Source organism: Phasianus colchicus, chromosome 16 (genome assembly GCF_987193195.1).
Source record: "Phasianus colchicus chromosome 16, bPhaCol1.hap1.1, whole genome shotgun sequence".
Classification (NCBI taxonomy): domain Eukaryota; kingdom Metazoa; phylum Chordata; class Aves; order Galliformes; family Phasianidae; genus Phasianus; species Phasianus colchicus.
Genome location: NC_143451.1, coordinates 16323369 through 16350566, shown reverse-complemented (window position 1 = coordinate 16350566; position 27198 = coordinate 16323369). Strand labels below are relative to the sequence as shown.

The following is a 27198-nucleotide window of genomic DNA, read 5'->3' as shown; positions in this document are numbered from 1 at the left end:
AGATATCAAATCTTATTAGCAAAACTTCTAGTAAATGAGTCTAACCTGTTTGTTCAGTTTTCAAAAACTGTGGCACTGTTGACAGTTTTACTAATCTAATGGCTTTCAGTAGAGATTAATAAATAAAATTGTACCCCCAAATTAGTGTATTTCACCAGAAATCATAACCTGTAGGAAAAACCTCTTTGAAGCCTGACTGCATGCTCTTTATATAGCAGAGAAAAAGGGGAATATCATGGATGACCTTTTCCTGATACTGCAACTACATTAAAATGATTTAGAAATGTGATAAGGAGTGATGGAATCTGTCCATTTTCTCTTTTGCATGTGAATTTTTTCAGTGTCTCCGAGGAAATTTTTTACCCTCCCATAAATGTCGTCTTTATGCTGCCTACATTGAGATTGTGATCAGAAGTCAGCATGATATTTAACGTGATAGTATCCCATTCACTCCTACATTAGAATTTTTCCTTTTTTGTTAACTTACTAAAGAAAAAGTTGAACAATGACCTTCATTAAACTGTCAAAAGGAATGTGTGCTTGTCTTCCGTTGCAGAGTGATGTTTTGAACTTTAAAAAGAATTCTTGGCTTTCTCATATATATTTTTTTTCTTAAAGGCCTGTCTACCCTAAATTCAGTTTCTTAATACATTGCTGACAATATAAATTTTCAGCTTTCAAATACTTAAGTAACTGTAAAAAAAAGTTTTATCAGTGTTTGGGGCAGTGCAAGGAAAGTATTTTTGTGGGAAGAGGTATTGTTGCATTTTATATTAAACACTTGACTTTATCCTCTGCATGTCTGCAAATTATGGATCTACCCATTCTTTTTCTACCTAGATTTTATCATTTCACAGAGAACAATAAAAAAAAGACTTCTAGAAGCATTTTTTTCTTTGCATAGCATATTCCCAGATGTGAATGTGTTTCTTGAGTGAAATACTAGTTTAAATATACTTTCCAACTTGAATATGATTATTTTAGAATGTAGGCTCAAATCCTTCAATGTATTTGGTGTCTTCAGTGAAGTGACAAGTTCTAAGTGCTTATATGACCTAAATTCTGTAGAAATAAATAATGTGTTTAACTGGAGGATTATATGTAGATAGTAAACGATTTACCTTTTTTCAAGTTGTAAAACAATCGGGGAACAATATATAAAATTGCATGATAAATTTATTTTGTTGGGATTTATTCAGTTGGGAATATTGGAGATAACTTATTGTGTGAATTAGTCTTCGTTTTGAAATAATATGTAATGAAACTTGTAAAGTAAGCTTTGATAGAAGAAAGTAAAATGTGTGGGTTGCTCATGAAGTAATGCCTCCTGTTTTGGCTCAAGGCATTAGAGATGGATGTTGGTGGGATGGCAGCAGAGGCTGAACCTTTCCACTACGTTTTGTTGCTGTGCAACAGATGGTAGTAGAGGGACAGTCTGACAAAATGGTGTCTGATATGGAGGTGTGTATGAATGGAGGGTGTGGAATGGAATTCCTCCATATGTGAAAAAATTGCACTCACTGACATTCATGGGGGTGTGTGAATGTGTTCACCATACAATAGATGTGAGCATAGTGAGACAGTAGGTGGTGCATTTCAGCAGTGATAACGACAACATGAAAGGACAGCAATGGTCCAGACAGCCATGTACAGCTGCCACAGCTTGAAATGAAGAGCATCGCAATTTGCTCATCTTTGTGAATCAGATAATGGTGGTTACTGTTGAAAAATAGTGTTTTGATAATTTGCTCTATCAAACAGTGTTATTGTACTCTTTGGATCTGTTGTAGTTTTCACTGAGATAAATAGGAGGCATTACTTTCCGAGCTACCATTGTAGATAAAACGAGCTTACTGTGGTGCTTTTGTTTTGTTTTTCTGCAGAGCCAGTGTTTTGGTACTATGTGAAAGAATTTCTGAATAAACATGAACTACAGCGCTTTTACTCTCTGAAGACAATTACTACAGATATTGGCAGAGGTCGGGCTTGGTTGCGCTGTGCATTGAATGAGCATTCCCTGGAAAGATATGTTCATATGCTACTTGCAGACAAGAATCGGCTTAGGTACTGTATTTGATGTCATTGTAATGCAGGAATTGTGCATGTATTGACAAATGAAATATTGAGACTGAAAAGTCATCAAAATACCAACAGAAAAACCCCACAAGAAATACAACTGTAATAATATGGAGTATTATTTCTATTCTAGTTATCCCACTTAACCTCACATGTCTTTATTTTGTTCATTTTTGAAATTTTGAGTCACTGAGATAGTGGCTTGTGCCCAAATCTATGAGTGACCTGAAACTGGCTTCACTCTTGCATGTGAGAATACACACTTCTATATTCATTTCCATCCACTTTCATGACTTTCTTTCCTGCTCTTTGAGCAGTTGTTCTCTATGATATCTTAAAACCATTATGAAAGAGACTTTGAGTGCCTCCCTCACTAATGAAATCACATAGTATTTCAGCCTTGATTTTGTTATTTCAGTAGTAGTTGCCAGTAGCCTGGTTGGAGATGCTTACCCTGTAATTTAAAAACTCTGCCAGTCAAGCAGTAGGTAGCTACTTCTGTAGGTTACTTGGAAATATTTTTTGAACTTTCTTTTACAGAATTACTACATGAATAATTTATTTTATTGTGAAAACATAAGATACTTTGGATGTGCAAAATACACAAAAATGTTCATTCTTGCCTGAGTCTTACCTTTCCTGCTATACATATTACAATCCTTTTTTTAAAAATCTATTCTAATTGTTGAGCTTGAGCTACTCAGTAAATTCAGTAAAAAAGCTGTATTTCCATTTGCATCAACTATTGAATATACTTTCAGAACTGATCTCTTTAGTACCTTTCAGTCTACTCCAGCTTTCTTGCAAGACAGATTTTGAAATGAAGTCGAATAGAGACAAAGCGAGATTTACAAGTTTTCAGATTTTTGTTGTCAGAGAGATTTGTGATTTGGATTACTTGGTCACTTGGTACTCTGATGCTTGTAACAGTGTATGTGCTGTAGCAAGACTGTCAGCACCCTGAGATTGTACGTGAACCTTGGTTTCCAAAAATGGTTATTGTAGAATACTTAAGATATGTTATCTGAATTCAAGTGAAATTTCCAGAATCAGTTTACATCCTAGACACTTATCTGTTTTGAAAACTTAAGTGAATCTATTATGTTTTATGTAGATTCTGTTCTATTCTATGTTCTATTCTGTTTAATGTAGATTGAGGTCTTTCTTGCTGTCTGTTTTTATGTTTTTTAAATATGAAACCTGATAGCTGAAATACAAGCATCCTGCTCTAAAAAGGACTGGATTTAGAGCAACTAACATTTTGTTCACTGTGAAGTTTCTTCTCCTTCCATCCGAATTCCTAGTTGACCCTAGCAATTTAGGGTAATTGATGTGGTTTCGGGTATTGAAACAGCTTGTCAAAGTTAATAAGATATTTAGGTTGTGTTCATGCATTTTCATGCTTTGTAAATGTCTGGTGACCATAAAGTCAACTGTAATTATTTTAAAACTTATCTATGTGGAATAACAGCAATAGACGTTGACAAACAATTGTGACTACATTTGCAGCACGAACCTCCTTCTCCTAAGTGTTTTTTACCCAATAAAAAGATATGGAGCTACAACCACAGATGAGATTCACTGAAATAGTATTTTATATTTTTCACCTAAAGAAATATGTGTTAATTTACTATGACTGTTTAGACAGTCTAAATATTTCAGAAGTTCAGGGAGTTACTGTGATGTATGTTTGATTTGTTGGTGTAGTCATGCTTATTTTTCAGAGTTCTGAAAGTGGAATGTATTGTAAGTGTTCAACTCAATATTCTTTTCTTTTCACGTAATAGTGTCTTCTATGAAGACTGGTCTTTTATGATGGATGAAGAACGTTCTAGTATGATCCCTACAATGGCAGCTGGTAACACCTCTCTTATACACTACTATTTTGGGAGAACTGTTTCATTTTGAGACATCATTTCTGTTTCAGTTGTAAGGATTTTCTCTGTTAGCTTCTGTGGAGAATATTCATCAGATACACATTCAGGGTAAACAGTAAAGGTATTATGCCAGTTTATGTTATGAATTGTCAAAGTACTGGGTCTAGCTTTTCTATAGGTTCCAGAGTGTTTCAGATGGATTTTATGACCCTTTGCTACTAAGGATAATTTTTTTCTTCCCCTAAAACTATCTTGATTTGAAGAAAAAATGGGTTGCTTTTGACCCAAAAAGAATAAGAGGTAGAATTTTTTTAGTCAGACCCAGAATGCAGATAAATGTGCTGGAAGAAAGAGTAAGACCTGGCAACATACAGTTTAATTTTCTGGGGTTGGGTCTCAGAAGCTGCGTGTTGTTACATTGTACATCATTTTTCTGAGATACATTATCACATGCTTCCCTATGCAAGATAGAATTCACAGGTTTTTATTCATGAAGTAAAGAATCCAACAAATTTTAAAGCTGCAGTGAAGATTTAAAAGTCTGTAAATAAACCAGTTCAGCTGCATATTACATACTCAAAAAGTACTGTGAACTGTATAAGTAAAGAGAATTTCAGAACTTAAACGCTTGAGTAGTATTTAGAAAGAGTGAATGATACGTGGAAGAGAGAGAATTCATGCACAGAGAATGGTAGGAAAATTTGGGGAAAAAATGTTTTACCTGTTAGTGTTGTTATATACCTAGGTTCTATTTCTGTAACTTCTATGTGAAGTGGGGTTTTGGTCTTAATTTTTTCCCTTTTATCTGAAGGTTTGAACTCCATTCTGTTTGCAATCAACATTGATAATAGGGATTTAAATGGACAAAGCAAATGCGCACCCACAGTGTCTGATCTGTTAAAGGAATCAACGCAAAATGTAACCTCATTATTGAAAGAATCCACTCAGGGTGTTAGCAGTCTTTTTAGAGAGATAACTGCATCCTCTGCTGTCTCCATTCTCATAAAACCTGATCAAGACACTGACCCGCTTCCTGTTCTCTCAAAGAATGTAAATGCTGGTAAGCATTTTTGCTATATTGATGTCATTCAAAAACTTATATTAATGTGTGTTTAATTAACTTTTTTTCAACTCAGTTTAATATACTTCTGTGGAAAAAAAAATCTAAAAAATGCATGTGCTGTGCTTACAAAACAGTTGAATGTGAAATTTTAGGTGTGATTGGCTCTTTTTTGTTTTTGAAACTACAGGTATGGATAATAGGAAGTTAATATTAATTTTAGCTTCCTTTTATCAATGCAAGAGGGAAGCTAGACTATCTTGTTGGTGCTGTAATTGTGACCTGAATTTCAACTTCTTACTCATAAGATTATGCCTTGCAGTGTCTGATGTAATGATTTTTCATTTTCAGTATCATTACTTTTGGCATTTCATTAGCCATCTAAACTGTTGTTATATACCAGATTAAAAAAATTTAGCTTGTAGTCTTCAAACAGCACCTAAATTTATAGTCTAATCTCCTATATGAAACAGGTAATTACCACGAATGAAAAATTACTCATAGCTCTTCCTGAACTTTAAATGTGTTAGTGTTGTAACCGCTTTGCAGGGCACCATCACTGACAAGGGCCCTATATTTTAATGCCTTGTAATTTAAAATTAATCAATTAAAATGTGATATTTATTATACATTAGAGTCTTCAGCAGTGTCTGTAGATGCTTTTGCACAGGGTCTGTGGTGATGGAACAGGAAATGGCTTGAACCTTAAAGAGGGTAGATTTAGGTTTAGGTATAAGGAAAAAGTCTTTTACAGTGTGGCACTGAAACAGGTTGCCCAGTGTTGTAGTTGATGTTCCATCCCTGGAGACTTTCAAAACAAGCCTGGTCTAGCTGTGCATGTCCCTGTTCCTTCCAGGGGAGTTGGACTAAGATGACCTCTAAAAGTCTCTTAAAACTCTAAGGACTCTATGATTGTCAGTTTCAAAAGCAATGAAGGAATATTTTATCATCTTTATCATCATTATTTTCCAGGAATATTTCATGTTTTTTTTCCTGTTGTTAGACGTACTCTGAAATACACACTTATTATAGGAGTAGGTGCCTGAAAGGCTTTTTCTCTTGAATTTCATTTTGTTGTTTGTTGAACTATTTTTTCCACTTCCAATTGAATACTATTATATGTGCACCTCAAAAATAATTTTTAAAATTTGAGTTATGTGAAGTACATAAAGCTAAGTTGATAGGTTTAAAGACTGGTATGCATGGAAAGAAAATGAAATGCTTCATTAAATAGATTCTTTCTTCTTTTATAAACTCATTCAGTACATGAGTTCTGTTAATGCAATACATCCTTTTTTCTTGTTTTTCTTTTTTAAAATATGTAAACCTTTATCTTGCTAATAGAATTGAAATATAAGAAAGATCGAAAAAAGAAGAAGAGGGTGACAAATATAATCTCATTTGATGAAGAAAATAATGAACTGAATGTGGGAGATGTCACAAAGACCCCTATTATGGGACAAAGTTCAGAGGAGAGTTTAGATAAATCTTCAGTTTTTATATTACCCTCATCTGAAACCAGTCACGAAAAAAATTCAAATGAGAATGAGAGTAACCACTCGTGGAAAAGTAATTCTGTTTTCATGAATGGAGAGTATGAATACCAGAAACTAGATGTGAAAAGTATTGATGATGAAGATGCAGATGAAGATGAACTATGTGGAAAAACATTAGGAAATAAAGGCACAGAAGCGGAAACTGAATCTTCTGAAAAGTAAGTAATGCTATTGAAGAAACCAGTGGTAATTTTTTCTCTTTTTTTCTTCTACATACGTGGTCACTGGCAAATCTGTATAACTAACAAAAATCCTGGTAGACTTCTTTTTTGTTCTTTGTTTAAACTATTTGGACTAGCTTGGGAATATTTTTCATTTATGTTTCACCTAAAATCAGAATCTTGAGATTTTGGATTTGTTCTCCATGAGATTCTCAGTTTCCAAAACTTTTGCAAAGCTGCAATTCTGACTTACTTGACATTTACTTATTCTTACTGTGATACCAGCTTTAGTTTGGCTTCACAGAAAACCCATATATTTTAAGCAGAGCCTGCTAGTATCAGAGTAATGTTAACCAAGACAAAATCATAAAACTGATAGTTTGGAATAGTCTGATCTTCAAATCATGGAGTTATGGAATAGTTTGGGTTGGAAGGGACATTAAAATCATTGAGCTTTGCCTCCCTGCTATGGGCAGGAGCACCTTCCACTGAACCACCTGTTGCAGTGTCTCATCATCATGGAAAAGACTTTCTTCCTAATGTCTAATCTAAAACTACCCTCTTTTAGTTTAAAAACCATTACCCTTTGTTCTGTCACTGCTCCCTGATGAAGAATCCCTCATCTTTTCTGTAAGCCCACTTTAAGTTCTGGAAGGTTGCTATAAGGAATTCATGTGTGTCTTCTGTGAATTTATGTACATCTGAACTAAGAAATTGGCATGGAGATTGAAATACAGGTTTTTCATGCAGTCACATCTCTGAAAGAAATATGAGCATTGTGGAAATCTTTGTGTAATATTTGTTTTTGTTTTTCTGTATAGGCCTCATGAAATAGTTACATGCAATTCTCAGATATGCAGTTGGACTCCTCTGCAAGTTTTGAATTATGACTCAGCTGTTCTGTTTCCTGTCAGTGCTGTTGACTCTTACTCCCGAACTGGTAAATATTTTAATTGTATGTAATGCCAACAAGCTTTGTAATGAAATTTCTAATATGAAGCAGTGGTTAAGAAGCATGGCATTGTACAAACTGGACAAGACGTTCAAATTTTTTTTTCTAGACCGTAGTCAAAGTTCTTCATTTCAGTAGTCTTATACATAGCTTATATCTAAGCTGGTTAGTTGAAGAGGATTTATCAGTGTGAAAATAGACCAGAGATCTATTGTCATTAAGCTATAGTCTTGTATGCGTGGTGTTTTGCTAATTATTTGAATGGTTGAATAGGAAGTGTCCTTATCCAAATGGTAGATGCCAGTAAGCTGGAAGAAGCTAAAAGTTTGTTTGGTAATTTAATTTGACCTTGAAGATCAGAGAAACTACTAAATATTGAATGTAATTCAATAGAAGCTATCTCTGTATAAACAGGATGAGGAGTGATTGGCTAGAAAATACTTATTTGGAAAAAGTTACAGCGGGTTAGAAGTCCATAATGAGTTAGTAGTGTTGTGCTTCTACACTGAAAGCACATTTCATGCTGAGATGCTTAAATGAAAGAGTCATTTGTAAGTTTATGCTCTGGTGGCCTCTGCACTTTTGGGTACTGCACTTAAAGAATGGTGTGGACCATATCTTGAAGACCAGATCTTGAAGAAAGCAATGAGAAGGGTAGAGGTATGGATAACAGCACTCACTGTGTTTTCAGTATCTGTTCTAGTGTCAGAAACCAAAAAACTTACTCAGAAATATATGGAGTTAATATTTGCTAGCTGTTTATACAATGTTGCCTTCTATAAAACTTTGAGTATGCATTCTCCTTTCAGAGACCAATAGTAACTTCCCAGTGGCATTCAGATAATCTATTTTGATGGTAAAATATGTCATGCTTTTTGGATATGCATCATTTGTTCTGAGAGTTTAAAGAGACCGTTAACTGAACAGCTGTGAAAGTGTGATTTTCTTGTGAATATTATGAGATAAAAATAACATGATTCATGAAGTAATGCTCTAGTGCCCTCTGCTGTATTCTAGTATTTGTACCTCTTAAGAGATGCCAGAGGCTCAGAAAAAAAAAGTTTCATCTTTTTCTAGTTTTCCTGCAAAAAAAAAAATATATATATATATAAATATTTCAAATATATAACATAGTGTTATTTGTTCAAATGAGTTTTCAGAGTCTGCTGTTATGCCTCAGGGATGTGTCAGGGCATATCGTATTTCCAGATGAGAGAGCCAGAGTCAAAAATCAGTTTCCTTGATGGAAAATGGAATATATAGTTAGGAACTTTAAAAACAACAACAACAACAAAAACCAAAAAAACCCCACTTTTCTTCTCCATAGTCATCCTGACATCACTTTGTTTCCCATCATTTTATTTTATTTTTTTTCAGACTTCCTGATTTTTATATTCTACACTAATACTTTTAGCTTGTGATTTCAGGATTATTTTGTGGTATCTTCATAAACTTTACACACTGAGGTGCAGAAACATACATATGTTTGTTTATTTATTCGTTTTTCTTAATACATGCCTAGGAGGAGGAGGATGGTGGTGTTTGTTTCCTTGCAAGTGACCTACCATCGTGGTAGGCCCAATGATGTATATGTTTTGATACTGAACGTTGTAGATCTGTGAACAGATGTGTATTATCCACGCTTTTCTGAGAAATACCTGACTTCTGATATTTGGTTCATAGGTGTGTGTACTAAATATCAAAAAAAAAAAAAAAAAAAAGTTGAAGAAAAGCCATGATACTCTGTTAGGAATGTATAAAGGAATGGCACCTTTACAAGGTTTCAGATACTGGGGACCAACTACACATTCCATTCCTGCAAGTCACAAAACGGATTTGTAATGAGTATCAGATGTCAGATGTTAATTAATCTCCTGGGACTTGTAAAAATAACTTCAATAAAGAATTTCTTCATAACTTTACTGCATCGTTATCGATGTTAAATATTGACATCTATACTATAATAAGTAGTTTTGCTATAGGAAAACTTTTCTAAACTGATGATTGTATTACAATCCTACCTGTGTTAAGGGTGAATATGCAGAAGGCACATTTGGAGAAGGTTTTTAAGCAGTTAAAATTCTTTAGTAAAGGTAAGTTATATCTGGATAAAAATGCAACTATTTTCTTTTTGGTTTTGTTTTTATTTTTAAAATACTGTTAATTTAAGAAAGCTTATGTATGCATTCTGCTTTAGATAAATTGGAGAATGGAGGTGGGCATGAAAATGTTGTTGGTGCAGTAGAACTGTTTCCAAGAAGATCTGATCTTTCCTACAGGTATGTGTCAAACATGTTGTTTTTTCTATCCTAACAACACAAAAAACCCACTACACCTGCAGCATATAGATAGCTGCCAGCTTACTATGGCTGTCTAAAAGATAGCCATTCAGCACTGGAAAACAAACTGTTTATTAGGCTAATCTTGGAAATATTTGGAAAGACAAAAGGTTTTATGTTGTTCGGGTATGTTAACCGTGCTCTTTGTGACTTGTTGATTTGAGCCTTTTTTGCCTGTGCTCTTAAATCAGACAAAACATATCTTAAACGAGAATTCAACATAAGGTAGTTGAATATGTGTTGTTTTATGTGCATGATTATGTTTTGAGTAATTGATGAGAATTCTAGTCTTTTTTCTTAGTTTTGAATTCAGGTTTTTATTTACATTTATTGATGACATTGTACTTTTGTAACTAGAGTGGAAGTCAGTCCTCCAGCTCAAGTGAATACTTTAAGCAATATATTGCCTTCAGCCACTGTGCCCGAATCCATGACAATTAGTAAGTACTTCCTTGATGGATCTAAATTAAAGGAATTAATTTTTCAAGTCCTGTAATTCTTTATTTCTATTTTCATTTCAGTAACATCTGTTTATAGAGGATTCATTTCTTATATGCTGGCGACAATGACTGCTTAAAATAGTTAATTTGGCAATATGAGGTTCATTGCTGATGCATACATTAGCCTCTCTTTCCACAGAACTGCTATAAATACCCTTATACTAGTTGTGGATTGTTAAAAGAATGGTAGTGATTTGATCAGTATCGTTAAATTTCTGCAAATTGCAAAAGTGCAAATGGTTGTTTGTGATATGATCTTATTTGTCCACCACATCCTTCTCTCCAAACTGGAGGGATGTGGATTTGATGGGTGGACCACTCAATGGATAAGAAACTGGTTGAAAGGCCGCAGACAGAGGGTGATCATCAATGGCTCTATGTCCAGGTGGAGGCTGGTAACGAGCGGCGTTCCCCAGGGATCTGTCTTGGGACCGGTGCTCTTTAACATCTTTATCAATGACATTGATGACGGAATTGAGTGCACCCTCAGCAAGTTTGCTGACGACACCAAGCTGAGTGGTGTGGTTGACACAGTTGAAGGACGGGATGCCATTCAGAGGGACCTCGAGAGGCTAGAAAGGTGGGCCCGGGTGAACCTGATGAGGTTCAACACAGCAAAGTGCAGAGTTTTGCACTTGGGCCGGAGGAATCCCAGGCATCCCTACAGACTGGAAGGAGAGGTCCTTGAGAGCAGCCCTGTGGAGAAGGACCTGGGGGTCTTGGTAGACGAAAAACTTAACATGAGCCAGCAGTGTGCCCTTGCGGCTCGGAAGGCAAATGGGATCCTGGGCTCCATCAGAAGAGGGGTGGCCAGCAGGGACAGAGAGGTGATTGTTCCCCTCTACTCTGCTCTTGTGAGGCCCCTTCTGGAATACTGCGTCCAGGTCTGGAGCCCCCAGTACAAGAAGGACAGGGAGCTGTTGGAGAGGGTCCAGAGGAGGGCCACAAAGATGATCAGGGGACTGGAGCACCTCCCCTATGAGGACAGGCTGAGGGAGCTGGGCTTGTTCAGCCTGGAGAAAAGAAGGCTGCGGGGTGACCTCATTGCAGCCTTTCAGTACATAAAGGGAGCCTACAAAGAGGAGGGGAATCATCTCTTTGAAAGGGTGAGTGACAGCAGGACAAGGGGAAATGGTTTTAAGCTGAGGGAAGGGAGATATAGGTTGGATGTCAGGGGGAAATTCTTTACGGAGAGAGTGGTGAGGTACTGGAACAGGCTGCCCAGGGAGGTTGTGGATGCCCCGTCCCTGGAGGTGTTCAAAGCCAGATTGGATGGGGCCCTGGGCAGTCTGGTCTAGCATTAGGTGGAATGGTGGTGGCCCTGCATGTGGCAGGGGGGTTGGAGATTCATGATCCTTGAGGTCCCTTCCAACCCTGGCAATTCTGTGATTCTGTGATTCTGTGATTTGGTGTGCTTTTTGTAAGGCCTAATGGGGCAAAAAAAACAGATCCAGAACTCCTTTTATACTCAGTATATGGTTTGAATATGGAAAATCTGTCCCGAACATAAATATGTGCTTTCTTAAATGGAAATTTTATTTGTGATTGAGGTCTTATTTTCAGTAGTGTTAAGAATTGTGCTCAATGGGATAAAGTAGCCTTTGCTGTAAGAAAGAGACTTGCAGAAGTACTGGCTGTCTATTTACCCCATCTTTAAACCTTCACATAAACTTGCAGAATGAATAATTAGTTCTTAAACTGTCCCACTGTTTAAATACATGCGCAAGAATAGTTTTATTTTTTCTCTCTGTACAGAAAGTTGTGTAAGTGAACTGGTGGATGTGGCTTTGTTCCTGAAGCTCTGGGTTATGTCTGTGTTTTTTTTTAATTATGCCCAAATTTTAAATGATAACTTTTAGGAATACAGAAGTGATCCAGGCAACGTTCACGTGTGAAATTGATTTATGAGTAATCAAAATGGGTGAACACTATGTTATTTTAATGCCATATTCTAATTTAATGTTGACATTGTAAAGGAGGTGGGCTATGCATTTTTATTGGGTTTTGTTTCATGTTTTAGTATAGATCTGCTTTAGTGAGCTTTAAGAAGCCAAAAAATCTTTTCTTGCAATGTGCTTTTTGAAGTGGGAATCTAGTTTGGGACTTTGAAGTCACATAGTTGAAGATGTATATATAGATGGAATTACTGTTGATAGTTACTGTGATGTTTTGATCAATGTATACTTGTGTTTGCTATTATTACAGTCTAATTCTTCTTTTCTAATTTGTTTTAGCTTTTTTTTTTTTTTTTTTTTTTTTTTTTCCAGTAGTAGAGTTTTAATGGGAAACTTTCTGCTTTTATTGCACTTCATTGATTCATTGCTTCATAGACACCAGCAGGGGCCACAGTTGGTCTCTTTTCAGTTGCGTAGATAGTACATGTGTGTAATTGAGACAACCATCAAATACAAGATAAATTCTGAGATGTTCAATTCTTGATATTTAGCAATTTCTAAATGAAATGAACCACAGTAACAGAAGAAGCATAGATGAAATCATTGTTTTTATTCTAGACAAGATTTTTAGGGAACAAACAGGAGAAACATGTCAATCTGTGAGGCCAGTGGAACTATTTGTAAATAATTTAATTATCGTTATAATAAAAATTCAACTGCCTGTTCTTACAAGTTAATGCTTTTCTGAGAGCTGTTTCCAAATATGTTGAACAAAATACTTTTTTCAAGTTTGTTGTTACTGGATGTGGATTTACCATACAGGAACAATTCAGTGCTATGACAAACCCAGACACTGAAGTTTTTTCTGTATTGCAATTAGTGGAAGTCTTATTAAATGGTGAAGCGTATAGCTTGGTTGCATAGAAACTAATTCTAACACAACAATAAAGAAAAATTGACTGCAGTTGTGCAGTGAACAAAGCTATGAGGTCTCCAACGACAAATTCTGAAGACAAAGCTTGAAATAAGTTGTTTTTTTTCTTCTTCTTTTCCTGTTTCCTTTCAGATTTGCTTGAATATACCTAGCCTTTTTTCTCACTCCTTCTGATATGCAGGATAAAAAAACAATGCAACAAAACAGATGTTATGAGAAACTGTGTATGTATTCAGGTGTTCTTTAGAAGCCATTCAAATCTTTAAAGGGCTGCTCTATTTTGTGGATTTGTACAAAATCTGAAAGTCAAAATCTCATTTAGGTTAGATGATTAAGCCGTAATATTTCTTTCTGTAGATTTATAGGAACTAGTAGTAGTACAGCTGTACAATTAGATTGTACTTTTATGATAGCAGCAGGATTCCAAGTGCATGGCTTTGAAATGACACTTTTCTTTATTCTGGTATCAATGTTAAACATAACTCAAAAGAATGCAAGTGAAATACTGACTTGTGTACAGGAAGATGATTCTTAAGTTATCCCCACACTGAAACAGAAGATCTCCCTTGAAATGGTAGTGCAGCTGGAGATGATATTTCTTACAAGTTCAAATAAATTGTCTTAACTTTTTTGTCTTGATATTAGGAGGTAAATTATTTTTGAAGTTATTTATAGGAAGTAAGGTTTCTCTAATAGGAAATAGAATTTGTGATTCTATCATCTTTAAAACAGACTGAGCTTGAGAAGAAATGCCATGAGAAAGCAATGATGTCACCTGTACTCTGGTCTCATTGTAATACTTAGGTGACTGTGTCAGGTTTTGTAGCAAAGAAATTGAGCAATTTCAAGAAGGTTAGCAAGTAATAATGTATTTCATTAATACAGTGAAAAGGTGCTGCATTATATCTTAAGATACCTCATTTGGCTGTGATTGTAACAGCCTCTACTGCAGATAAACTTGTGTTTATATTAAAACCAAATAGAGATTTGATTTGATCGGTACTTCTGATACTATGTTAAATAATAGTTTTCAAATGGTTGCTCAAATAGTGATGAGATCAAGAGAATTGTTAGATGTTTTGTTGAATAGCAAGTGATTTTGACATCATCCTAAGTGTGCTGCTGAAATAGCATCTCCACATACATGACTGTTAGATCTTAAATGTGCAAAAATGCACACAAATTGATTACCATTCCCCTTCCCCTTTTCCCCTTTTTCATCTTCAGATGAACTTCGTCAAGCTATTCTGGCCATGATGAATAGAAAGGATGAACTGGAAGAACAGAATAGGTAATTTTCTTTTTCCAGGCAAGAAGTGCTATATAATTTCAAAATTCTGTTGTCATTCAGTTTCTTTAATGTAGGATGTCCTTTATAAGCTGTGTGTAATCTATCATCTTTATGATGTAAATATTATTTTTATTCGAAAGGTAAGCTTAGTACTTCAGCATTCAACTGTGGAATCAATATTCAACTGTTCACAGTTTTTTTCCTTTGAATTCAGATCACATATAGGTATCTTTGAGAGGTTTTGCCAGTTGTAGGTTTTTGAAATCAATACTTATAGGCAAAAGAGTCTTAAGATGTCATAAGACTTTCTGAATGAGTTAAAGTTTATATTTATGCAAATATTCAAAGCTGTTTGTTTTTTTTTCCCCTTCCAATGTGGAAATAATATAGGACCATTGACAGTGTTACACTGGAAGTGGCTTTCATACATGAATGTCTGTATGTTCACTCTGGCCAAAATAACGATGTAAAATCGTTAAAAATATAAAAATAGTATGTTGTTCATTCAACATACTCACAAACCTAATGTACTTAATTTATTGAAATATATGGTTAAATAAATGAAAATAAAAATATATTGGAGATGTCCTTTGTTACTCTGTAGTAGGATTTTTGCAGTAATTTATGTTTTTTAATAGATGTTTTAATTAAATGTTGCTTTTAAGGTTGAGACTACTGATACGTTTTGCTGCCTCTTCGCCTCCTCACTCCCATAATTGCAAACTACTGCTCCGTTCAACGTAATGTGTTTTGTCTGAAGGACCAAGATGCTTTGGGTTTCACATGATGTTGACCCTTCTTAGCTCATCGAGGCTTTCACACAGAGGTGCATGACAGTGTCCTACCTGTCTCCTTCTGTGACTAATAAACAAATTTCTTTTAGATTATTTCTGGGAAGTAGGAGCTTTCATTGGAGCACAGAAACCAGGTTATAAGTCATTTTCTATTATAGTACATTTTTGAGTGTGTGGTAGTACAGTAGATATGGTAATAGATCGTGCATCTTTATGGGATTAATACAAATGTAATAATAAGCATTTACAACTGGTTTTGATTGGATACTTTTTCCTTGCAGCTTTTCATATCTTTATATAATCAAACTGGTTGAATTTTTTTTTTTACACTGAATAATGAAATTTTAGGGTGACATTACATTAATGGTATCATTTGAACAACCTACTCTGTGATTAGTAGAGTATCCTCTAATTAGTAACTTTAGTTTCCTAACAGATGCTGTTGCCATTTTCCAGATCCCTTAGAAATCTGCTTGATGGTGAGATGGAGCATTCTGCAGCACTGAGGCAGGAAATGGACAATTGGAGAAAGAAGGTAGCAGAACAGGAAGAGCGACATGCCACAAAAGTCCAAGCCTTGGCACGGTGAGAAACATTAAAACAGTCATAAAACTAATAGCAACAATTAGAAAGTAATTCTAAAATAGGAATGAGACTAATGGTAAGAAATAAAAGCTGCAAAAATAGTGGCTAGGTTGGGTGGTTAGATAATGAGTCTAGCAGTGCTGCTAAGGGATTTCAGAAGACAACGGGATAAAGTATCTGTGGTGTTTAATTGCGAGGCAGGAAGCATGTAAGTACTCCTTAGAATTTTTATATTCCGAATAATTTTCACACTGGGCATCATTTAAGAAATACTGAAAAAGAGTAATAATACAAAAAAAACCTACCGACCTCCAAAGACACACATGATTTAGTCCAATCCATTGTTTTCCAGTATTAACAAAATAAACCAGCAACAAACAGTCCTCATTATTTAAAAAAAACAAAACAAAACAAAACCAGTATCTTTTTCTCTTATTTTTGTTCCATTAGCAAATTGATGTCATACAGGTAGGCAGATTTATGGCAAAAAGCATGACTTTCTATGACGTTTTTCAACATTATAGTGTAATTTCTTAGGATGCAATTATTTTATATATACATAAAATATATATATATATAGTGCTATTATAAATTATTTACCTTTTCAGAATTGGGGGGGGAAAAAGAATTTCTGTTCTCCTGTGTTTTTGTTGATTGCTTACTGCAATCTAATATATGCTAACTGTCTTTGGGGTTTGTTATATTGGCTTGAGAGCACTGCTGTGAATAAATGTTAACATTTTTCAACCTCTCTGGGAACACTGGAACAGTTTGCCATCGTCCTTACCTTGAAGAAGTTCTTCTGCATGCATTCATGGAACTTCCTACAGCTGCCTAATTGTGGCTAATAATATATAAGCATCAAGGCAACTAAGTTGATTATTCTTTTGTTTTTGGAAGTTGCTAACAATGGCATAACCTGGAAAGCAATGTGATACTTAATTTAATTTTGGATTGCAAATCTTAATTATATTGCACACAACAGCAACTTAAGCATGTATATTGGGCCAACATATATAATGAGGTCCAGCAAATGTATTTGCATGTGCTTCTGAAGAGTTCTTTATTAATTAAATTCCCATAAATAAAAGTACACCTTTGTGTGTAAACTGTTTTTCAGTTTTCTGTAGTCTGTGTGTTATCTATCTAGAGTTTCATAGTTACTTATAAGTATACTAGAAAACAAATTTGCAGGTACTCTCTGTTGACATATTATTTAATGTGTAAATGTTTTGGTTTTTTATCTTGATGATAAGCTAAGTGAAACCCATTATCACGGTGGTATATTTGTTTCCTCTGAAATGGTCTTCTATTTTGAGAAAACAGTAATCTTTTCTTATGCTGTTCTTTTTATCAACAGAGAAAATGAAGTGCTAAAAGTGCAACTTAAGAAGTATGTAGGAGCTGTCCAGATGCTCAGAAGAGAAGGTCAAGCAGTGGAAGGTAAGGATAAAGGAAAAAAAAAAATCCATGCCCACGACTCTGCCATTGAGACAGAATTTATGGGAGGCATAATTAATAACCAAATGATGGAGGTTGCTCCCAGACTTGTATAAAGACCTACAGTGGAAGAATAGGTAGTGAATAGCCATAGGTCTTCTTTATATGCATCTGCATTTTTTTTTCTGATTGATCTTGAAATGAACTTCTGTGCATAACGGGCTACCCAGTCTGTTTGAGTCCAGATTGATAAGCAGCAGGTAAGGGAGCCTTCAGGAAAGCTGCAGAGGGACTTTTTATAAGGGCAGGTTGCGGCAGGACTAGGGTAAATGGCGTTAAATTTGAAGACGGTAAGTTTAGACTATGAGGGTGGTGAGACAGGTTGTCCAGTAAGGTTGTGAATGTCCCCTCACTGGAAGCATTCCGGGTTGTGCTGGATGGGACTTTGAGCAATGTGGTCTAGATGGAGGTGTCCCTTTCTGCAGCAGGGTGGGAGCGGGGGAGGACCAAGATGATCTTAAAGATCCCTTTCAGCCCAAACCATTCTATGATTGTATAGACCAAATATTTTTTTTGTTGTTGCTAAGGTGCATTGACTCTAATAAGTAGATAGTTTATATGAAAGATAACGAGTCAAGTAATTGACAGTGTTGCCTTTTTCTTCAGTGATCACTGGGGACAGAAGAGTCCCTGACAAAGTGACTTGGAATAGTAATTTTGAGTCATCTTCTGGTGGGACTGCCATCTACAGAAGATGTTTTGAGAGAGGAAGTAGGTGGCTCTTCAGAAACTGGCAATTTTTTTTTCTAATTGTCAGTGTGATGGTCATACAGATGACTATATAAACAAATACTACATAAATCGTGTTCCTAACGGCTTGTAACCACAGTTGTACTTTAAAAATTCCATTAATCTTTAAAAGGATTGTTGTTTGTAAGAATGGATTTTTACTTCTGATGCTGCTGTAATGTAGTGGTTTATATTAAGAATTGTTCACAAAGAACACCTCTTAAGCTTCTTCTAATAGCAGAAATTATCCTTCATTAAATACTGACAATTTCCTTGAGGAGTTCAGGAAAAAAAAATTAAAAATTCCTTGGCTAACTGTATTCTGCCTTGTTTAAACTGTGCAAATTAGTGAATGATAGGTTGAGTCAGATTTTCTTGAAGGGAGATGGAACACTACCAGCATTTCTAAGACTGAATATATGTATGCTTTATGTTCAAAGGATACTTAATCCACCCACAATAATTGCCTGTAATGTTTATTATTAGTGACCAGAATAAATTTGAGCTATGTCACTTGAGCATTGCTTAATTTGTATTACATTCTGAATTTCACATATTCTTTTTTTGTGTAACTGAGTTTTTTTTTCTGCCATTGGTGATTTATGTGAATTTGAGGCTTCTAACTCAGAAGAGTACTTACACATGTAAATAATGCCTGAGTACTAATATATTTAGACGAAAAAATACAAATACTGATTGCTGAAGTGCAATATAGTCAGCACAAGTTCTGCTTTGTGAGAAGTAGAAAACAGTGTGCATTTAATAGTGTGGACATAGAAAAGTGTTAAGAAGCTACTGTAAGAAACAAGTTATTTTTTGCTTTTGTGACCAGAGATCCTATATTAAGTCAGTCATCTGAATAAACAATAGTCTGAACAAAACACAAATATGAACAAACTTCATTAGACTAGTTAGAAACTTAGTGTGTTATGTTTTATTCAGAGATCATGATCACAGGACTTCTGAATCAGCTTTGTATCTTTAAAAATTGGTTATATTGAAAAAGGCTTACACACAGAGTTGGCAAATTGGATCCAAGCTGGAAAGCATCTTCTGGGACAGGTAAAACTTACTCTCTAATCTCCAGCTTCCTCTTCAAAATATTTGGCTTTTGGCAGTCACAATTTGAAGACTTCCAGAAGTTTTCATTGTTTGCCATCCAATGTGATAAATGCTCCTTCTTTTAATTGTGGCGGCAGAAAACAAGATTTTATTTGAGTATATGGAAACATTTTTACAGCACCAGAATTACATCTAGAAACTCAGTAAAATGGTAGCTCTGAAGCTTAATGAAGAAAGTACTTACATAAAGTATGTATCTTTATAATTACTGTTTCTCAGAGACAGCTATCTTGCACGCACTGCTTTGATCTTATACATAGTTTGAGAATCTCTCGCTTTAGTTTGGAACAATACATAAGTCCATTCTCTTTTGGCGATCTTTCTGTCCCATTTTATTTTATTTTCTTAAGGTTCAGTGGTTTCCTTGAACTCTTAGGCCTTATGCTGTATTCAGATTATTGCTGGACTACAGAAGGCATCTTTTAGTTGTTTTCTTCTGCTTTAATCACTCTTAAGTTGACCCTTGTTCCTTAATGAAGAAGTTGATTAAAAGGGCTTGTTGATTAGAATATGTGAATGTTTATGTTAAAAAAAAAAAATTGCCAACTAATAACAACAATGAAAGAACTCACACTGTCTTAAGAAGGTAGATGGATTTAAAAACTGCCATCTAGAAATAGCTAGATAGTAGGATTGTTATTTGTGAATGCAGATTTGCTATACTCTCCATCAAGAATGATGCATAGTAACTATTTTATCCAACATACTTACCTTGCAGTATCTCTTGCATTAATTCATCAGCTATTGCCTTTAATAATTAAGAATGTTTGCATTACTAGAAAGAGCTATTTGTACTTTCCAATACATACATCAATGTATAACTTAATTCAAATTTTTGAATTCTAATTATAGTATAAGTTGAAGTGACCATAACACTTGTCTTGTTCTTAATTAGTTTGTGTTTAATGGATAACAGTACCTTTGCAAGATCTGTTTTGTTGCTGTGTTCTTAGACTGTGACAATTTGTAACAATAGGATGAAGAAACTTCTGATTTCTCTGCTTTTGTCATTTAAGTTGTAACTCTTTTCTGTTTCTTATGTATTAGTCCATATACTCATAGGTTAAGTTTTTTTCCTTTAGCCTTACAGGGAAGTGGAGTTCTATTTGTTTAAACTTAAAAAATACTCAGCCATAATCTTTTCTGGAGTGTTAGGAAATTGTGCTCATCAGGGATAATTAAACTGTTTCATACATCTAATTTCAATACTACATTTTTATCATAATAAGTAATTTCAGTGATGATTTATCTTCCAAATGATATCAGAACTAAAGTCTTCCTATATATACTGCAGGTTTTAGAATGCTATATGTTTAGAATTTCTGTGAAACTATTCTGAAAGGCTCAATAATTTGAGCTTCTACAGTAATTATTTTTTTTTTTTACTACAAATAGAGACGAATCTACATAGTTATACAATAAATCAAATCAGATGCTATTGATGAAAGCTTTTAATAGTGTTTGGAAACTATTGAGTCATGGCCAGAACCACTGGTTGATCACCTGGGAAAGGACCCAGTCAGGCCTGGGAGCACAGGTAAAGGCAGTTCAGTCTTGCGACTGGGAGGGGTGCAGCCTGGCTTCACCTCTCTTAGATGCCATTTAAGGGCTGACTGCCACTGTGGAAGGATCTCTGGTTGGAGATGTCTCTGTTGTGGAGTCCCTTCTGTGAGCCTAGGTCTTTGGAGGTGGGTGAGCACCTTTACTTTTCCTTTGAAATACTCTGTCTGCGCTGGTCCCTTTGCTATTTCATTTATGTTTTGCCCTTCCACTGTGTTAATCTTTCCAGTTGTAGCAAATAAATTCCTAAAACTAAACAGAAGTCACCGTAATAGCTTCCCTTGAGATGACTTGCTGGATGTTCTCTTTTTCTAAAAAATATGTTTATAAATATAATTCCCAAACTTTAGAACTGTGTCTAGTTCAGAATAGCATACCAGCTTTCAAAGTGAGTGAAAATTACTGTAGACCAAACAGATTGATTATTGATATTTAAGCATTAAATTGTAATCTTGATTTCTCAGCCATCAGTAGGGTATAAATGTCTACCACTTTTTAAACCTGCTGAGATATAATAATTCTAGGTTCTGTTTATTTAAGGAGTCCTGTGTTGTGCTCGCTTATCCAAATAGACCCTTGAAGCTAATTGACTAACCTTCTTGAGAAGGTTTTGTAATATGCGGGTGTTAGGAGAAAAACCCCAAAATGCTTTAATCGCATCTGTGCCTTTTTTTTTTTAATGAAGGTTGTATATAGTTTTTTTTACTTTAGGAAAAATCAGTTTTAAAATCAAAGGTGATTTCTGAGAATAAAACACTATTGTAAACTATAATTAGAAACTTGTAGTATATAGCACATCTTTTTCAAGTTTTTAAAACAAAAGTCATTGGGTATCTTGTCCTTCTTATAGAAGAACATGTGGACTTGTTAATGATGGTAGCAGTTAATGGCCTGTGAGGTCTTTCTACCTTGTGGTGCAGGTAGCATAGCCTAGAATTTCTCATGTTGAAGTGCTTTAGTATGAAAAGCGCATATCCTGATCGCGTAAGTTAAATCTTCTTTTTATTTTCAATGCATGACTACTTTTTAAATGCTGTGAACAGAATAGCCTATTAAGATTTCACCACACAAAGTTGTTATTACTTTCTTAAATGATGACAGGAACAATGGGAGTTCTTTACTGCTAGTAGTTTGTTTCTGAAGTTTGCTAAATATGGAAGAAATATGAAGAGATCACTTTTTATCATTTAGTGAATTGATATGACAGAATCGTGGAAAATTTAGGTAATAAAGAAATTTCAAATTAAAAATTATAGTAACCTTAATTTCAAAAAGGGCACCAAGTAAATTGTCTAATAGTCTAAATTGGAAAATGTAGACAGCAGCTTGCAAAAATAATATTGTGTTTGCAAGAAAACAAGGAATAACATAGTTTGGAAAGCACAGGCTAATGAAGGAAAAAAATTAATCTTGAGTTATGCTATGCCATCTGGTGTCTTTCTTTCTTCATCTATCAAAAGCTGTTCACATTATCAGAGTTGTATTTTACGTGAGACCTTTTACTAAGTGTACTTATGCTGCATTAGTGTCAGAAACTTTAAAATAAGAAAGTAAAATGAAAAAAATATATACTTCTAATAATAATTGTTCTTTAGAAATCCTAGATGTTCTATTTGTGTGTCATGTTTTAGTGTGAGCAAGTGTTATAAACTTTCAGTTGGTTCAAACAATGAAATGACGTGTTACTGTACTGAGTAAATACTATCATTGTGTAGAAATAAGTATATTATTCCTTTTTGTCATGGAGGAAGGAGACAAAAGCACTGCACGCTTTCTTTGTAAGAGGAAGGCAGAAAGATATGTATTGATTGTTCAAATTACTATCTTATATCTATTTATAACGATAACAATGACTTAACAAGATTTGAAATGGCTAGATATTCTTGACTATTTGCTACATGGAGGGTAGGGGGTGCATGATGAATTTAAAATAAAATCTTAGTGAAGCTAGTATAGCTTAAGAATAATAAAAAATCACTTACTGAGGATCTGTTGGCAAGGTGCTACCATGTCACTGGTGCACCTCTGTGCACCGTGAGAAATGTCCCTACTCAAGAGGAGATTATGGGTGTGCAGCCAGCTGCTTGCAAGAACTGTCCGGGGGATTCTCAGACTGCTTGCTATTTATGGGGTAAGATGATTGACTGACTCAGTCATACAACTTAGAACTGCTTTTGTGGAACTGGGTGTCTAAGTGCTAGTAGTGAAACCCTGATTGTTATTACTGCCAAGGGCAAGGTCTTTTGCACCTCATTTTCCCCATGAGGCCTTGGGCATAACAACCAGGCTGGTTTGGGGGGGCTGGCAGGAGGGCAGGCAAGGACTGCACCATCACTCTTGTACATTTATAGACAATACCAGATGCTGGAACTAGAATATGTTTGTGTGTCTCTAGTGAACCAGACTTACTGTTAAAAATCTAAATCAGGGAGGTATCTATTAATGAGCAGTGCTTGAACAAATGAGTAACTTCAGTTTCAATCTGGATTAAATAGTAACCTGAAAGTAAAGCCAATTTAAAGCTTGTGAAATCAGATACTTATAAAGGACTGCTAGGTTCTTGTACAGTTTTGCATACTTTACATATAAAAGGTCACCATTTTGTCTCCTTCTTTAATTAAAAATTAATGAAGACATTCCTAGTAACCTTTATGAACCAATAAACATGTGTATTGGTAGAACCGCTTTCAGAAAGAGTCAAGCATTAATCATTGGAATTCTGATCATTACAGAAGGTTTTGATTTATTGTTAATAACTTCTGACTATTAAATAAAAGAAATATGAAAATCAAAGTAAACAATAAAAGAAAATACTGCCTTAAACTTCGAGCTACTTGAAAAATTTTAGTTTAGATTCTTATAGCTTTCTGATTATTTTTTTATATCAAAGCATAAAAGTGAAACATGACTATATGCAAAGCAGTCCAGATACTAAGTAAGTGAATTTGAGAGAACGAGCATGTTAACTGACTGTTCTAACAAATTTATCTGTGGAAAAGGTACTCTGTGATAAAATTAGGGTTCTCTCTGTGCTGGTAGTGGACAAATAAGGAAAACATAGCATATGATTAACAGTCATTTACTAGCCTTTGTGATTGTCACTGTTCTCAATAGCCACACGATTGCAGTTAGTAAATGTTGGTTTGAAGAAACCATGATAAATTAGAAGCTCTGTTATGAAGTAATGCACGCTTTTCTTTGGTAAAATTGATCTGAGCTTCTTATGCCTTTTCTTTCTTCTGTCTTTGCCTGTCATATTAGCTTTCTTGCTGCCTTTGGTTTTTGTTTACTTTGAGTAGAGTAAGTGTAAAAGTAGCTATGATAAAATGATATGTCATTGCTGTAGTCTCCTGTGTTTTTTTTGCAAGTGAGAGATGTAAAAACATAAAGGGAATACTGATTGTGCAGAGACAGCTTTTATCAATTTGTGAAAGTCTTACGCAGAATTGTTGTTTAAGAAAGATCTATAATCAAATTTTATGCTGATAGGAAATGCTGATCTTAGAAGTTTCTATTTGAAGAACTTCAAGCAAGATTTATAAGAATTGATCTTAAAATAGCTTTCAAAATTCACTTCAAATGCTAACTGACTTCTGAATATATATATATATATATACACACACACATATATATATATATACACGCATATATATTCTTATATATTCTTATTTGAAGCTGAAGTCATTTTCCAGGCTAGACAGTATTGAGATGAATTATGGTGTCTTCTACATACTTTATCATGATTTTTTGTGGAGTCTAGATTTTGGAAAATAATAAAAGCATTTATTAAACCTCTCTTCTGTTAGGACTTATTTAGTTTACATGTGCAGACTTGTTTCTTTCTGGAAATTCATGATCTGTGAACATGAGTTGAGTTGGAGTGTGTGTAATTTGGAGACTTACTTAGACCTTCAAGTGATCTTCAAATATGTAAGTGGTAGCTAGGAAGTGGAATAGAATAAAGCAGTTTTCATTCACTGTGGATGAGAAGTAATGGGCTTAAATGGCAGTGAAGCAAGTTTGATTAACTATCAAGAAAACCTTTTCTGAGAAGAATACTGGCATTCAAATAAATTGTGCACAGAAGCATGAAATCTCCTTTATTGAAGGTTTCTGAGAATAAATTAGACAACTAACTGTGGGGAATAAAATACAGCTGATTCTGCTGTATGCAAAGGGATGAAATGTCACGAAGTTTGAAATGTCATTTCTCAGCCCTGTTATCTGTAATTTCTATGAGGCATGAATAGTTCTGTGCAACTAATGTGAAATGATGTTTTGGGAGAGTAATTACAAAAAAGAAAAACAAAATATAAGCTTAGTTTTCAAAGGGCATTATTAGGAGCTGGAGTTGCTATCTATGTAGCTGTAGTTACAAAATAGCCAGATTCTTCTAGGTTTTATTTTTTTCCTGTGAAGATTAGAGAACTTGTCTAAACAGTGCATACAAGAAAGTTCCCTGCAGCATTTTTTTGCAGTATTTGTGATATTGTTTAATATTACAACCAATTTTGATACTTCTAAGAACTGTTTCTTTTAGAACTGCTACTTTGAAACAGTTTGTCATCAATGTTTATGTAATTTAATGTTTTTAATTTGAGGTATCTCTTTGTTTTAGTTTTGCCAAACATCTGGAGCACTGATGGTGAACTTAGTATTCCAGAGCAAAAGCAAGTAGAAAACAATGAGGAACTAGCCAGCTCTTATGAAAGAAAATTGATTGAGGTAAAGTACGCTGCACAACATCTGAGTGATAGTAATGATAACATAGCATTTGAAGCTGTGAATGTTTTCTATCTTTTGCTTTTTTACCCCCATTAGTCTAAAATAAAATTCTTATTTTTGCTCTAAAAATTAAAAGCTTAATTTTCAGACTTCTGTTGTTAAAATGCAAGTTTATTCTTTCAACTTCAAAGCTAATTTAAAGCAATTCACGTGATTGAAACAATAAAGATGTATGTTCATATTTTGTATTAAAGTTGATTGGTATAAAAATGTGATATTGCTTACAATAAAAAAAAAACATACTTGTTTAATTATGTTACCTTTCAACCTAACAGTGATTTCATGTGTCAATTCTGAACTGATTTGTTCTACTGCATTAAGAAATACTGCTTTTATGTAGATTTCTTAAGGTTGCAAGCAAACCTTAAGCAAATTTCTTAAGGTTATAATTGATGATGATGAAGTGGTCAGACAGTAGGTTTCAGGCATTGTATAAGCTACAGTACGTTGTTCACAAGCTTTATTGTATTATGAATTGAACTTTAAAGATTCCTGAGGGCATAATGAAATCTTTTTTTAAACATTCATACAGCTTTCTGATTGGATCTTTTCTGATTGTGTTTAATTTTCATAAAGCTTTACAGTGTAGCTTATGGAGTACTGTAGTATGGAAATTCTTGATGGAAGCTACCAGTTCAGTTGATGTTATCATGTTAGAAAAATTTCCTAATACAAGATTCAATTCTGTAAAGTAACATAAAATTCATTAATTGCAAAAAAAAAAAAAAAAAAAAAGTAAAAATAAAAAAGAGAGAAAGATTATGGATTCATCTTAAGTTTAAATAAAAATGACTTCCCAGATGGAAGTAATGGCATTTAATACCCAAATCTCCTATTAAATATTGAACATTTTTATAGAAATAAATCATAGAATCATAGAATGGTTTGGGTTGGAAAGGACCTTTTAAGATCATCTAGTTCCAACCCCCTTCCCTCTATACCATGTTGCTCAGAATCCCATCCAGCCTGGCCTTCAATGCTTCCAGGGCAAGAGCATCCACAACATCACTGGACAACCTGTTCCAGTGTCACACCACACTCAGAATTTCTTTCTAATATTTAGTCTAAATCTATCATCAAGTTTAAAGACATTTATCCTCATCCTGCTGCTACCTGCCTTTAAAAAAAGTCCTTCCCCAGCTTCCTTGTAGGCCCCCTTCAGGTACTGGAAGGCTACTATAAGGTCTCGTCAGAGCCTTCTCTTCTCCAGGCTGAAGAGCCCCAATTCTTTCAACCTGTCCTCGTGGAAGAGGTGCTCCAGCATTCTGTTCATCTCTGTGGCCCATCTCTGGACCTGCTCCAACAGCTTTGTGTCCTTCTTGTGTTGGGGCCCCAGAGATGTATGCAATACTCCTGGCTGTGTATCATGAGAGCAGAGCAGAAGGGCAGAATCACCTCCCTCGTCCTACTGGTCGCACTTGATGCAACCCAGGATACGTTTGACTTTCTGGGCTGCAGGTACATGTTGCTGGTTCATGTTGA

At 34.8% G+C, this 27198-nt stretch overlaps 1 protein-coding gene across 3 annotated transcripts in view; it reads left to right on the top strand.

The window, feature by feature from the left end:
* Positions 1–27198, top strand: part of SNX29 (sorting nexin 29) — a 78563-nt gene that overhangs the window by 11838 nt on the left and 39527 nt on the right. For all 3 annotated transcript variants that reach the window (XM_031606888.2, XM_090151290.1, XM_090151291.1), the window contains exons 5-15: positions 1884–2064; positions 3864–3934; positions 4765–5013; positions 6358–6727; positions 7552–7670; positions 9880–9961; positions 10379–10461; positions 14578–14641; positions 15892–16020; positions 17381–17463; positions 25550–25656. In XM_031606888.2, coding sequence (XP_031462748.2) covers positions 1884–2064; positions 3864–3934; positions 4765–5013; positions 6358–6727; positions 7552–7670; positions 9880–9961; positions 10379–10461; positions 14578–14641; positions 15892–16020; positions 17381–17463; positions 25550–25656 — 1538 coding nt within the window. The remainder of the gene's footprint in view (positions 1–1883; positions 2065–3863; positions 3935–4764; positions 5014–6357; positions 6728–7551; positions 7671–9879; positions 9962–10378; positions 10462–14577; positions 14642–15891; positions 16021–17380; positions 17464–25549; positions 25657–27198) is intronic.